The sequence below is a fragment of the Toxorhynchites rutilus genome, chromosome 2 (genome assembly GCF_029784135.1).
Source record: "Toxorhynchites rutilus septentrionalis strain SRP chromosome 2, ASM2978413v1, whole genome shotgun sequence".
Taxonomy (NCBI): domain Eukaryota; kingdom Metazoa; phylum Arthropoda; class Insecta; order Diptera; family Culicidae; genus Toxorhynchites; species Toxorhynchites rutilus.
This window is the reverse complement of record NC_073745.1, coordinates 196,636,786-196,651,396: the sequence shown is the minus strand read 5'-3', so window position 1 is coordinate 196,651,396 and position 14,611 is coordinate 196,636,786. Positions and strand designations below refer to the sequence as shown.

At 38.6% G+C, this 14,611-nt stretch overlaps 1 protein-coding gene across 11 annotated transcripts in view; it reads right to left on the bottom strand.

Annotated features, from left to right (window-relative positions):
- The window catches only part of LOC129769399 (cell adhesion molecule Dscam2), a 405,723-nt gene extending 394,359 nt beyond the window's left edge, over positions 1-11,364 (bottom strand). For all 11 annotated transcript variants that reach the window (XR_008741870.1, XM_055771653.1, XM_055771657.1 and 8 more), the window contains exon 1: positions 10,057-11,364. Coding sequence is in view for 10 of the 11 variants with exons in the window: in XM_055771653.1 (XP_055627628.1) it covers positions 10,057-10,129 (73 nt within the window). In the remaining variant the exon portion in view is untranslated. The remainder of the gene's footprint in view (positions 1-10,056) is intronic.
- Positions 11,365-14,611: the final 3,247 nt, after the last annotated feature.

Below are 14,611 nucleotides of genomic sequence, written 5' to 3'. Positions count from 1 at the left end.
AATGGGTTCGCTCAACATTCGTTCATTTCTAAAATCATTCATGATATCCATATGATTCACCTTATTTAGACAAAGTAAAACAATATTGCTATATTTTAATATGTAATAATGTGATACTTTAATTCGGTCTCAAACCATACGAGGAAACTTTACGCCGTTAATCGCAGCCTCGAATCCGGGGGACTAAATATTTACACTCCACTGAACTTTTCGCTTTTTACATCTAATCGCTCCTGAATGGCGCAAATACCCTTTACGCTTGGAGCCAAAATCTTTTGATAAAACCCTAACGAGGCGCTAAGTTGTTTCACGTTCTCCAGTATATGCCAACGCAAAAGTGTGGCTTTGTTGAATAAATTGTTCCAACAAAGACAGACACACCGACAAAATCCACCCCCCCAAAAAGGCTCAGATATTCATCACCCGGAAAGGAACTCCGATGCCTTTGATACAATCACAGTTGATTTATTTGCCCTGTTGGATTCACAATCCCTCCCCCGAAAACCAATATTCTCGCGCTCTGGCAAATTTCAATGAATTCTGTTTTATTCCGCCACTTGTGATTAAATCAGTGCTGTGATCCACACGCGACGGAATCGCTCAAACAAGCGTCTTTTCCAGCTGAGGTCTGTGTTTGAGTCACATTTTGACGTAGGACTACGTCTAACCGGAAGATATAGGGGGTGAAATGGAAATCTAGGCACTGAACAAGTAGGAAAAAATGCAAGATTTGGAACGCTTATAACTCGAGCATTTCTCAATAGATCGCAAAGGTTTTTGCATCAATTGATAGGAAATATATCTACGCATCTATCATAACGAATAACATTTCATTTTTCTTAAGATAAATAATTGAATAATTGTGAAATATCAAGCATTGTTCAAATGCACTATGTGCCCATTTTTGATTGGTCCATTTTGTGCTCCTCAAATCGTACCGACCAAAACTGGCAACCAGAGCAGCAGCGAAATAGAATGAAGCACGATTGGAAAGGAAAAAGAAAAAAAGGAACGAAACATTGGTCGCAGTCTCACACATGCGTAATTCTTGAGCCAGCCAGTCAGCTTAAAAATCCCCGCTCCGCTGCCGTAACGATCATTTCTTTGTGTGGACACCGACTGGACAACATCGTTGCTGGACGGGCTGGACGGCGAGGGATCGAGTGCCTTTCTCAAGGCAAGAGGGCGGAGGTGGTAGCGCTGGAGTAGAATAGAGTAGAGTTTTCAAAGGGCCTTTCTCAAGGCTAGAGACGAATGAACTGCAAAAGTTTAAAGTCTCTATAATACAATACCTTCCTTCCTTCCGTAACGATCATTCTCATTCAAACCGTACACCACATCGGTTCGCATCACAACACATCAACAAACCAATCCAAGCAGTCATGTCTGGACATGGTAAAGGAGGAAAAGTGAAGGGAAAGGCGAAGTGATCGAGTTAGCTGGCAAAGTTGCTCGCGACGATAAGAAAACCCGCATTCGGAACAGAACACATTCGGTTCGGTGGACATCAAGACAACAGGCAGTTGCAGCGAGTGGCGAATGGCAAACGCAATCGCAAAACGGCATCAGGTAGCAGAAGAAAAAAGTTTGTTCTTAATACAAACTGCTTTGGTGGCAAATCCAGAACAAGGCGGCATCGAGGGCGTTCGAAATGGTTTTTTTCAAAACCACGAGTACTAAGTTTTCTAAATTGGAACCATTCCATGAAACAAGGCGCTTTTCAGGGCCATTAAACCTTCCAAAAAAGAGTTTAGGAAATACAGTTCAATGCTTTCTAAAACAATATCCAAAATAATAATAAAACACAAATTGATTTTTTCATAATTTGTTTGCCAGGATATGATGAGTATGTGAATTTGGCAGTTGTTCTGAGCTTATTGATTTTCACCAATTCTTAAATTGCTTCTAGATTGCAAGTACAGTAATTTACACTTATCTCGACATTTAGCTAATTGGACGGACCTGTAATGCGACATATTTAGTTGGACATTTTTGTAAACATAGAGTTCGGGGTCCAAATTATGACCCCACATTGAAAGTCGACACTGTACCACTGTCATCGCAAATGTTCAATTACAGGTTAAAATCGCCTCCAATGCGACACTGAGTGGCGCTTCGGCACGTCGCATTGAATGTAATTTACTGTACAACATGTCACAAGCTGGATGGGAAGAAATTTTCCAACTGTGAAAGCTGTGGCGAGTGGCAAACGCAATCGCTAAACAGAAAGGTTTAGCCGAACAAGATGGGGACATCGAGTGATAACAAAACAATAAACTCGTTAGATTGAAGATAATTTTGTGATCCTGAAAAGGACCCATTTTAGACCGCATGTGAATCCAACGAGCGAACAAATCGTAATGAATGTATTTTTTTGCCATCGCTGCCTTTTAACGCTCATTCGTTCGTCTCTTTGGACTCGACCCTTTGACTGAGTCTGCCGATTTGTCTCTATCCTGTGAGCGTGTACCGCTAAAGTACAAAACACGCGCTGATGACCACCTATGCATTCCCTATCACAGCCATCATTTTGATTGAACGATATGTGCATACGCCAAAAGATGCCCGGCGTTGAACATTTAATAAGTACAAAGCCTTCAGAAAAAAATCAAGAATCAACTATGAGATAGTGAGAAAAAATTGAGAAAGTTTGTATAAAAAAAAGCAAAAACACAACACCAAAGGTTCTTTTCAGAACCCCCAACATGTTCATAAAGAGTAAACAGAAAACTAATCCATTTTTCAGGTAGATAGGTAGGTATTCACGTAGGAGAAGAATATAAAACAATATATTTAAAATATATATTTAGCAAAAGCTGTCCCCTTTGTATAGTCCTACGTCACTCCGGTTATGTCCCCGACATTACCCACCCGTCTTTTTTTTTCCGCTCCCGCTGTCCTCGGTACAATTGCTCCGAGTGCAAGTGGTGGCAAACAGCTAGGAAACAAAATTGAGGCGAAAATTACGCCTTCTTGGAAGCTGACGACGATAAATCCTTTTCGTCTTTTCTTGTTTCCATTTAGCTTTTGATGACATACACACAGCCTGGCGCGGGCACACATCCTCCAGAAGAAGCTGCCGAAGAGGATTTTTGACTTTGATAGGACTCGTGTGAGAAGAGGGATGCCATTGCAGCAATTTGAAGTGGTTCCACGGTGGATTGTGATTGGTTGGTTTCTGTTAAAACCAAGACACTTGAGTTTGGAGATTTTAAGGATGTTTGTCACATTAAAACCGTTTTAGTGAAGTTTCAATTTAAAGAATATTTCTTATATCAATATTATAATTAATAGGGTCTTCCAACACACACTAGATCCACATATTTATTTGATGCGATAAATGAGTAGAATAGATCATTGATACTTGATATATGTGAACCAAAACGTGTAACGTACATAGCAGTGAATGTACAATTTGAATATATCCATACTATATCCTATATATATATATATATATATATATATATATATATATATATATATATATATATCCATACAAGCGTAGCTAACCATCGTGCATCATTTTATTCATTCATCAAATGAAAACGAGGCAGCATACCTGAAAATTTGTATGTAGGGGTTTTTGCGGTCGGGGAAGGTTCTTATGATAGATCGAGATCCATCCCCCTCTCTTGGTGGGGGGGGGGGTGGTCTGCCATACAAATGAAGCAAAAATTTCTGCATTACTCGAGAATTAATTCAACAAATGAAACTAAATTAGGCATGTGGAGATTTTAGGGTGCAATCAATGTTTTTACGGTGGTTAGACACCTCACCCCCCTCTTTGAGGGGGAGCTGCCGTACAAATGAAACACAAATTTCTGCATTACTCGAGAATTAATCAAGCAAACGAAACCAAATTTGGCATGTGGAGGTTTTAGGGTGCAGGTTTTTACAGTGGTTAGGCACTCCCTCTCTAAGGGGGGGATGCCATACAAATGAAACACAAATTTCTGCAATACTCGAGAATTAATCAAGCAAATGAAACGAAATCTGACATATGTAGGTTTGAGGGTGCAATAAATGATTCTATGGTGGTAAGATACTCCTCCCCCTCTCTGAGGGGGGGCTGCCATACAAATGAAACTCAAATTTCTGCATAACTCGAGAACTAATCAAGCAAATTGAGCCATATTTGGCATGTGGAGTTTTTAGGGGGCGTGCTCCCTTGGCCTAGTGGTTAGCGTCATAACTAGCATGCCGGGTGTTCGGGTACGATTCCCGTTCTGGTCGGGGGAATTTTTCGTCAAAGAAATTGCCTCCGACTTGCACTGTGATCACGCGTATTCTAGAGCTTGCCACTCAGAATGCATTCAAGGCGTGTTATTTGGCATAGAAATCTCAACTAAGTACTAATAAAAATGACGCAAGTAATACTACGTTGAGAAGGCGAAGTTCCTCTAGGAACGTTAGTGCCATTGAAGAAGAAGAAGAAGAAGGTTTTAGGGGGCACGAATCGTTTCTATGGTGGTTCGACACACCTATCCCCTCTCTAAGGGCTGTGTAGTATTTCGAAGAATTGATGAGCGACTATCCGCAACTAGATCTTGATACCGAATGATTGTATTCAATATAATGTCTTATCGCTTACCACTAAGTTTCCCAACTCTACATAATTCTACAAATGCTAAAATAGGTGGGAAGTACCTGGACTACGCGATCAGGCCAATCGGCAATCGTTGTTTGCTGATCGTTCTGTATGTATGTAAATTGCTGACTCGTCACATGTCCTTAAACAAAACTCGATTCTCACGACGGGTTGCCATGCTTGCGTGGAGGTCTGTAAATTGATATTCTTGCTTACGTAGTCTCCCGGGTGCGATGCACTCAGTGTGTGCTGCAATGAATTTATTGGTAATGTGAACCACCTTAGATAAACGAATATTACTGAAATGCAGTGTAGTCAAAAAGGGAAAACATTCATGGGAATATTTTGAAATGAATTGTTGACATGCGATTCGATACTTTGGAGATGGGGTTCTGTTACAGCTGCCATACAAATGAAACACAAACTTTTTCGGCTTCGATATTGAGCATTTTAAGTGGTTTAATTGCAAAATTTAATTCGCTGATGGTTATACAGGGTTTTCCAACTTTAAATTCCGAAAGTAAATTGAAATAAAACACACTTAGAATTCGAATTTCGATGAAACTTTTATTTCAAATTAAAGTTTGGTTTATGCCATTATGTGTGAAATACAACATCATTCAAATGTCCACCTAGGGCTTCCTCGCACACCTTGATCCGGAACAGGTAATTTTCGATGACTTTTCGGCACATATGGGGCGGTATCTCGGTCATAACTTCACGAATGTTGTCTTTCAAATGTTCAAGAGTTTGTGGAGAGTTGGCATAGACACGGTCTTTCGCATAACCCCACAAAAAAAAGTCTAGCGGGTTTAAATCGCATTATCTGGACGGCCAATTGGCATCACCAAAACGCGAAATTATGCGTCCCTCAAATTTCGTTCGCAATATGGCCATGTTCGGTCGTGTTGTGTGGCACGTGGCGCCGTCCTGCTGAAACCACATGTCATCCGTATCCATATCTTCAATTTGTGGCAAAAACAATCGGTTAACATGCGGCCATAGCGCTCACCATTCACAGTTACCGTCTCGCCGTCCTCATTTTCAAAGAAATACGGCCCGATGACTCCACCAGACCATAATGCGCACCAAACAGTGATTTTTGGCGGATGCAATGGCCTCTCAACAATCACCCGTGGATTTTCTGAGCCAAAATTTCTACGGAAATTTTGGGTGTTCACATAGCCACCGAGCTCGAAATGTGCCTCATCGCTGAAGAAAATTTGATGCGAAAATTCAGCATTTTGCTGCTGTTGTTCGTTCACCCAATCGACGTATGCCCGACGCATTCCATGATCACCACGCTCTAATTTTTGTACCAGTTGGACTTTATATGGATGTAGGTGCAAGTCCAAATGCAAAATTCGCCACATTGATGTGTTTGACAAGCCCAATTGCTGAGCACGCCATGGAATCGAAACATTCGGGTCATCCTCCACACTGGCAGCAACAGCAGCAATGTTTTCGGCCGAACGCACATTACGATGATGCACAGGTTTCACAATATCCGCTACGGATCCAGTTTGTTCGAATTTACGCACTACATTAGCGATTGTGTGCTCTGTAGGCCGTCCATGACGACCAAAATCCGTCCGTAATGCTCGAAAAACATTTGCCGGTTTTTCATCATTTTTATAGTATAATTTAACAAAATTAACACGTTGTGCGATGCTAAAACGATCCATATTGTAAAATGGCAGACATTCAACTAACGATATGACGCTTTGGTTGACAGCTATGTCAAACGGTTGTCAGCGCAGGGCTGTATATTTTCGGAAGCCCGAAATGGAAAACCCTGAATATCTATTTCGCCACCGCTCGTCTTCGCCAACACTGCTGAATCAACTTATTACAATTTATCGAAAAGATTATTACTCAATGAACCGTTTTTTTCTTGATATCAACTGGAATGATATTTTGGAGAACCATGATATAGACAACGCTACGTCATCATTGTCCAATGTTTTACTTTACGCGATTGAGCAGTTTGTTCCCAAGAAGAAAGCTAAGAAGTCACTCAACCCTTCGTGGACAAATGCTAATCTCAAACGCTTGAAATCACTGAAAAGATCATACCTTCGAAAATTTGCTAAGTGTCGCAATGACTTTTGGAGAAGTCAGTATTCTTTTGTGAACAAAACCTACAAACGCCTGAACAAAGTTTTACACGCGGACTATTTCAATCGCATTCAAACGAAACTGCTTGCTCACCCAAGTGGGTTCTGGAAATACGTCGATAAACAAAGGAAAGAGTTTGGTTTACCTACCGTGATGACACGTAACGATACTGAAGCTCCAACCAGAGACAGCATTTGTGAGTTGTTTCGTATGCAATTCAGTGGTGTTTTTGTCAGTGGAAGTCTTGATAGTGATCAAGTCTCCGCAACCGTTAAAAATGTACCCAGCCAGTCATCGGTCGGAGCCTGCCCTGCGATTAATCGTAATTTTGTACAAGATGCCTGCTCTAGATTGAAGAAATCTACGAATGCTGGACCCGACAGCATTCCATCTATCGTACTGAAGATGTGTTCCAGTAGCCTCTCGCTACCGTTGAGTATTTTGTTCCGCCGGTCCATACTGAGTGGGACTTTTCCGGCTGCTTGGAAAAATTCTTTTGTTTTCCCTGTCTTCAAAAAAGCCTCTAAGAAGCATGTAACTAATTATAGAGGAATCGCGTGCCTCTGTGCCATCTCCAAGCTCTTTGAAATCATCGTATTGGATTTTACCACCCATGCTTGCAACAATGACATCGTCGAGGAACAACATGGTTTCGTGTCTAAACGGTCGACTTCCACGAATCTTCTACTGTACACATCATACATTGCCCGTTCACTTGAGCTGCGACAACAAATCGATGCGGTATATACCGATTTCTCCGCAGTATTCGACAAAATCAACCACAACATCGCTGTAGCTAAGCGTCTTGGTTTTAATGGTCCCTTCTTATTCTGGCTACGGTCTTATCTCACTGATCGTATTATGTCGGTGAAAATTGGAGACACTATATCTTCTCCTTTTCGTGTAACGTCTGGTGTTCCGCAAGGGAGCCACCTCGGGCCATATATTTTTCTGCTATACCTTAATGACATTAATTTTCGTCTGAAGTGCCTGAAGCTCTCCTACGCCGATGACTTCAAGTTGTTTTTCCGTGTGAATTCCACTGGAGATGCGGAGTTTCTGCAAGAGCGGCTGAATATTTTTGCTGAATGGTGCGCAACGAATAGAATGATTTTAAATCCATCCAAAATCCACGGTTATGTCGTTTTCGTTTCTTTCTTTGAATATAGACTACACGGTGAAATTTTGGACGTGTGGACATTATCAAAAACCTTGGAGTAATATTAGACTCTAAACTAACCTTTTGTGATCATATAGCTTACATTACTTCTAAAGCATCCAAAGTCCTCGGCTTTATTTTCCGTGTCACGAAGCAATTCACAGATGTACATTGCATCAAGGCCCTATATTGTGCACGACACGACACATACACGATCCATTCTAGAATATGCTTGGGTTGTATGGTCACCATATTACCAAAACAGTATACAACGTATTGAGTCGATTCAGTGAAAATTTGTTCGATTTTCCTTGCGTATTCTGCCATGGAATGATCCATTGGATCTGCCCTGCTACGAGGATCGCTGTAGTCTCATAGGATTGGATTCATTGGGCTCTCGATGGAATGTTGCCAAAGCGCTTTTTGTATCTGATATTATTTTATCAAATATCGATTGCCCCGAATTGCTATACTTAATTAATTTTAACATTAGTCGTCGCAATTTGCGTACCCGTAACTACTTGTACCTTCCACCATCTCGAACAAATTACGGCTACAATGAACTCGTAACCAAACGTGAATTTTAAACGAAAAATAAATTTTGGGCGGGACGAAGTTTGTCGGGTCAGTTAGTACATACTAAAAATGCAAGCAATGCTCGCCTGTACTTCAATAAAATATTTTTTTAGTATTGATATTGTGGCTTATTTCAAAATTATATGACTTTTGTCGGCATCTAGCTGTAGATCCATTTCATGCCACACCGATACAGTGGTTCTCAGATTTCTGTGAAAAGTAATAATTTTGTTCTTTATCGCAAAATATTAGATCCGTATTTTTAATTTTTTTATTAGGATGCCCATTTACATTTTAGGGTGGTCCTTTTTTTTCCTAAAATGACTTTTTTCAGAAGTTCTTAACTTTTGAACTACTGAACCGATTCAGATGATCGATATATCGAATTGAATCCGATCCAGTTAGCTTAGCTTTTTTTTGGAAAAAAATATTATACTTGCGGAAAAAAAGGGATTTTGCTTTCATAATTATTGATTGTGTTTGTTTTTCTTTGTTTACATGCTCGGGTGTTGTTAGTCCGACCAAAGATGGTATCGAAACAATAAGCACTTCGCGAGCGCGTTGTACGATTCTTCAAAGCGCGTGAAGGTCAGGGAAAAGTTTACAGTAGACCACTTTCGGGACGAAAATGTACCGGTGCACTGTTTGCCAGATCCTAGAACGTCAAGCATGACGAAAAAGAAGAAGGAATCTCTGAAAAAGCTGTTCGACAACAAGGACAGTGCGAGTTGGCGTGGCGCCGGCCGAAAATTTCGGTGCTCCCATTCGTACAACCCTCAAGCAGGAGTGCATCGTTTGTCAGAAGAGTTATTTTCCGCGACGTTATCTGTCGATAACGTCCATAATTATCTGTATTTTTATATAAAAACACTACTTTTCTAGTAAAGCATTATGATTATTTGAAATTTTTAGATTAGCAATACCATTTTTCACTCATCTTCTCTGCCGTTCTATGCATAGTTGTCTCATGTTCCAAAATCAGCAACTGAGAAAAACGCATTCAAAGTTTTCTGCCAAATATGTCTACCAGAGGCTTTAAGAATATCAGTTTAGCAAAACACCGGGATTTTATAAACACTAAACTATTGTTTAATGAAATGTCGCAATATTTCCTCATTTGAATCAATCAAGCTTGATTACGGGCTTGAAATTCATGGTGCAACAGTTATGGCTAGAATATCAACATGGGACAAATGAGCTTGATGTTGTTGTTTTTAAACACTGGGAACGAAGAATAAGTTTTTTTTATGGAAGATTATGGATAAAACTTCGTGAAAATTGTCAATAAGTAACATAGAACAACTATGCGTAGAACGGCAGTTCTGTGTCTCAACACAATGCTTCTGCAAAATCTTTCTGCAAAGCTACATAGTCAAATGAACTATTAGTCTTCACACAATTCTACCATCTCCGTAAGCCTATTCGGCAACCTTAACAACGGAATTGGTTACCTACCCCATCTGAACATTTTTGAACTACATACGTAATTATTCCAATATTCAATATTCAAATTATTTATACGGTGATTTTCCATTTTTGTAACATAAAATTATGGCAGAATTCACCACTGTATACGGTACATTGTATTCATTTAACGTCTAACAAATTAGCTTACCCAAATTGGCGCAAAGCAAAAACAGTGCCATCACAACCATTCTGCCGATTATCCTTGGTTTCTGCATCATCATTCTGCAATTTTCAACCGGATTATCTGTGACCCAATCAAGTGCGGAAGTTTTCGGTTTTTTTTTTGTTTGCCACAATCACCTAAATTCCCAATCGTCAGAAACCAATTTACATTATATATCCTTTTCAGCTTACTCAATGCTGCACTGCACCACTACGCACAAATCTTAGTTTATCTCGCCTGTTTCTGCTCGTGTGGTCGAATTCCAATCAATAATTTATATGTTGAATTTTGCTTTCTTTGTTGTTAACGCAGACCAATTTGTCACTGCAGGATCGAAGCGTATCGGAAGCAAATTTGCATAATACAATACACACCACGGTTTGCAACCTTTTTTTCTTTTCTGTATCTTTTCCGCTTTACATTAACCTTCCGTATTGAGCAAATTTTTCAGTTGCTGTTACATATTCGCAAATTTTCACTTTTTTTTCTCCGCCTCCACTGCACCGGAACTTCACCGACAAAACAATCACTAGATCATGAAACAGAGTATTTATTCTTGCCACCCAACTGTGTGCACTTGGAAACACTTTTTATCCGCGACCGAAAAATTTCCTTTTGCCGTTTCCACCCTTGTGCTAAGTTTCAGTATTGGGAATGCACTGGATGCACTTTCATTCACAAACACGCCGACGACGACGAAAATGCACTTCCTCTAAACCACCCACGGTAGACCCAAAAATTCCACTGAAAACTGGCACAAACACCCGTTTTTTCCACCTTCCTTCGCTTCCTCTGCGGGAAAAGTCGAACACACGCTAAGACAGAGTCTGCAATCAGCAGACGAACGAATTTTTGGCGCTATTCGTCATGTTTTTCACTTTTCCTTTTCAGACCTGCTTTCTCCTCAGACAATTTTCTTCTCATTGGGACACATCTTGGCGCTCACGAACCACCATTGCAGCATCCGAGACTATCGGAATGGCTCAAGCTAACTTTCTTCCACCAGAGCTGTACTCAGAATCCGTTTTTCGGGAAAGCTCCATTCGGTTGCAAGTCACCAAAATGTGAGGGAAAATTTCAAACCAACACTTCACTCTCTCGCACACTCCCAAGGAAAAGCCCTTCAACTTCCTCCCCACTCCACCCGAGCATCGTTCCACCCGACGCTGCCAACCACCACTTGCGGAAGAGAAACCGGGGGAACACTTCTAAAAAGTGGCTTGAGGTGACAGGAAACCGGAATCCTTAGAAGGATTCAACTCGATGGCATTTCGGACACCGTACACCGCAACGAACACTCCTCAACTGAACGCCGTGTTTGGGCTGCGGTCGCGCCTTGATTCGAAGGTGGTGAATTTCGCAAGTCCTTGCCATCGTGCAAATTGTTGGGGAGAACTTTGCACTCTCCGAGTCTCCCTCTCAAAGTGCACTAATTTACACTTTTAATTCTCGCGCGCTCTCTCCCTCTCCTTCCGTTTAATGATGGGAATTCTGTATCGCACATCCATCAACGGTCGGTCGGAGGGGGTGGATGTTCCATGTGCTTTGAGATGGGAGGAAATCGATGGAGGGGGATCGCACATTGGGAAATGTAAGCATAGAACGTTGCAAAACTTACATATGGGAATAACTACTTTATATGAAAACATTTCTTGCACTATGTAAGGAGATATTGTAATGTAATATCTCCTTACTTAGATTGAAATAAAATGAAATAAATATTGCATTTCTGTTGATCAATGAAATTGTATTTTATCATTTACTAAATCGGCAAATTCAGATTAGCATTTTCTATATTTCTTCAGGTCGAACATTTTTTCGGACTTCAACCGGATTTCCTTTGCGAAAGGACCATTTTCCTGAAAGATTTCCAACGAATTGTGGAAATACAGATAAAAAAATACCATAATATGCTAATTATTGTGGTATCTTTTGTAGAAAACATTGAAAAGTAATTCTCTGTTGTACAATGCATCTCTCCCTGCATCTGACAGCGTTACACATACCTTCGATGGGGGTGAGAAAGAATCAAAAAGGTAGTTTTAGAACTTTTTGCTGAATAACTATCGTAAATTAGAGTAAAACCCAATTCTGATTACGTAGATATGTTCTCTGATGATGAACTTACGAGTGTTCATAAAATTGTTGAATAATATAAATTTTTCACTGAATTGTGATTAAATAAAAATTTATTCAATCTCATCCCTTAGAGAGGGGTCACAATGGGTCAACGTAGTGAATATTACTTTCTATTAAGCATTATGTTTAGAAATCAATTTCTCAATTATCTTAAGACAACAACAAGTGTCTTGAATGATTTTTTATGTTACGAAAATAGTGTCAATCTACCTAGAAGATTCTCAGATTTTCGTCAAAAGTGGTAATTTTGTTCTTGATCGCAAAACATGAGACCCGTATTTTTTAATTTTTTTTATTAGGGTACTCATTTCCATTTTGGGGTGGTCCGAAAAATCAATTTTTTCCACTTTTTCCCATAAAATTACTTTTTTCAAAAATTCATAACTTTTGAACCACTGAACCGATTTAGATAATCGACATATCAAATAGTAGCCAATGAGCGTTTTATTGAAATATTGAACTTGTAATAAATATGGATTTTATTTTCGTAATTATTCATTGTAATTGTTTTTTATTGTTTTCATGGCCTTTGACTAGAGGGCGCTATATTTTTTTTGTATTTTTTCTTGAAGGCTGAGGATTTTTTACATGAATAATTCGAATATATGTCATTTTTATATGTCATTTTTGTATGAAGACTCCTAAAAAAAATAATGTTTTGCTCGTAGCATTTTTCTGTGTAAATTCTCAAGTTTGACATGTTTTTGACATGTTTCTAAATAGAGAAAAGTTAGCAGAGCATTTTTTTTTTCAATGAAATTTTTTTCCAAAAAATTCTTTGATAATTTTTATTGAAAACCAAAATAATTTTCTACATTCCATTTTTCGACCAAAAATTTTGTAGGTCTGATGGATTTTTTTGTAGGTTTTTTTTTTAATTTTGAGTTTCACCAACTTTTTTTTCGAAAAATCTTAATTTAAAAATTATAAGATCTACAAAAAATTATTCAGAGAATAAAATGTTTAAAAAGTTCTTCAAACAACAACTTTTTCATTTTTTTCTTTGAAAAAATATTATTCATGTTGAATTCGTAACATTTTTATGTATACATTATTGCGATTTACATGCGTTGCTTACTTTTCTCTATTTAGAAACATGTCAAGAACATGTCAAACGTGAGAATTTACACACAAAAATGTTACGAGCAAAACATTTTTTTTAGGAATCTTCATAAAAAAATGACTTATATTCCAGAAACTATAACAGATAGAAAGTTGACGTCTACGACAAAAGTTCATATTTTAATAAGAACTAAAACTTTGTTGACTACACTATATCGCTATCTTGACTTTAAACAAAATTAGGATTAGTTGTATTTTTTTCAAAGAAAATATAAAAAAGTTGTTGTTAGAAAAAAAATTTCCCTGTAAAAGTGCCCATTTTCCGATGTATGGACGACTTGTTGGAAATTGTAAGTGCTATTGATATATATATTTTTGGGAATTTAAAAAATACGTTTTTGAGAAAAATGAATTTTAATTTTTAAAATAACTTTTTTTGCCACCGAACTTTTTTTTCCAAAAATTTTTTGGTGTTTTTTGTAAAAATTTAAACACTTCCCTACATTTATTCCTTTGACATGAAGTTTATAGGTATCATAGTTTTTAAGTTATAAATTTTTGTAAAAAATTTGGAAAAAAAATTGGCTTTTTCCATAAAGGAGTCTAATTATTTTTCGAATATTTCAAGTATGCAAAGTTGCTTAATGACCCATGTCTTTACACCCATAACGTTTCACTGCTATCTGAGATGGTGCTGCCAACGGCCAGTCGAGTTGGCATAAAATTCGTCAGTGGAAAAAAGGGGGAAGAATTGTTTTTTCGAACCATTGGTTAACTTCGATAAAATCATATCTCAAAAACATTCGCTATCCAACTCTTGACGAGTAAAGTTCAGTGTCGTTATTGTGCGTTGCCACTTTTACTATTGTGCGATTGGTATAGTGTACGAGTGAAGGTCATTGCTGTCCGCTTTCGAATTGACCTTTTGTGAAGTGGAACAAAGGAAGCAGCGCTCTTGCAGCTTGCAGCCCTTGGCGGCTGTTGAACATCGGCATAACGGGATCGCCATCGTGTGGCTGTCGTTAACGGGAATTATCATCACGTGACCGTGTGAGCTATTCTTGCGCTATTGTGTTGATCCATAGCGCGTAGCCTCTGTCTCTCCCTGGTTAGGGCAGTAGAGCGCAGTATCGGAACAACTTTTATATTAAGATACACATATTTAATATTAATATTATTATTCAACTCATTTGTTCATTGTTTAATATTATTATCATAATTAATTTTTGTTTTGTTATTTTTTGTTTTTCGAGATTATTGTTAAAATCAATAATATATTAGAAATAAGACAGAAATTTTTGTAAAATGGAGGATAGTGGAGGATCTCCAGAGATGGAGA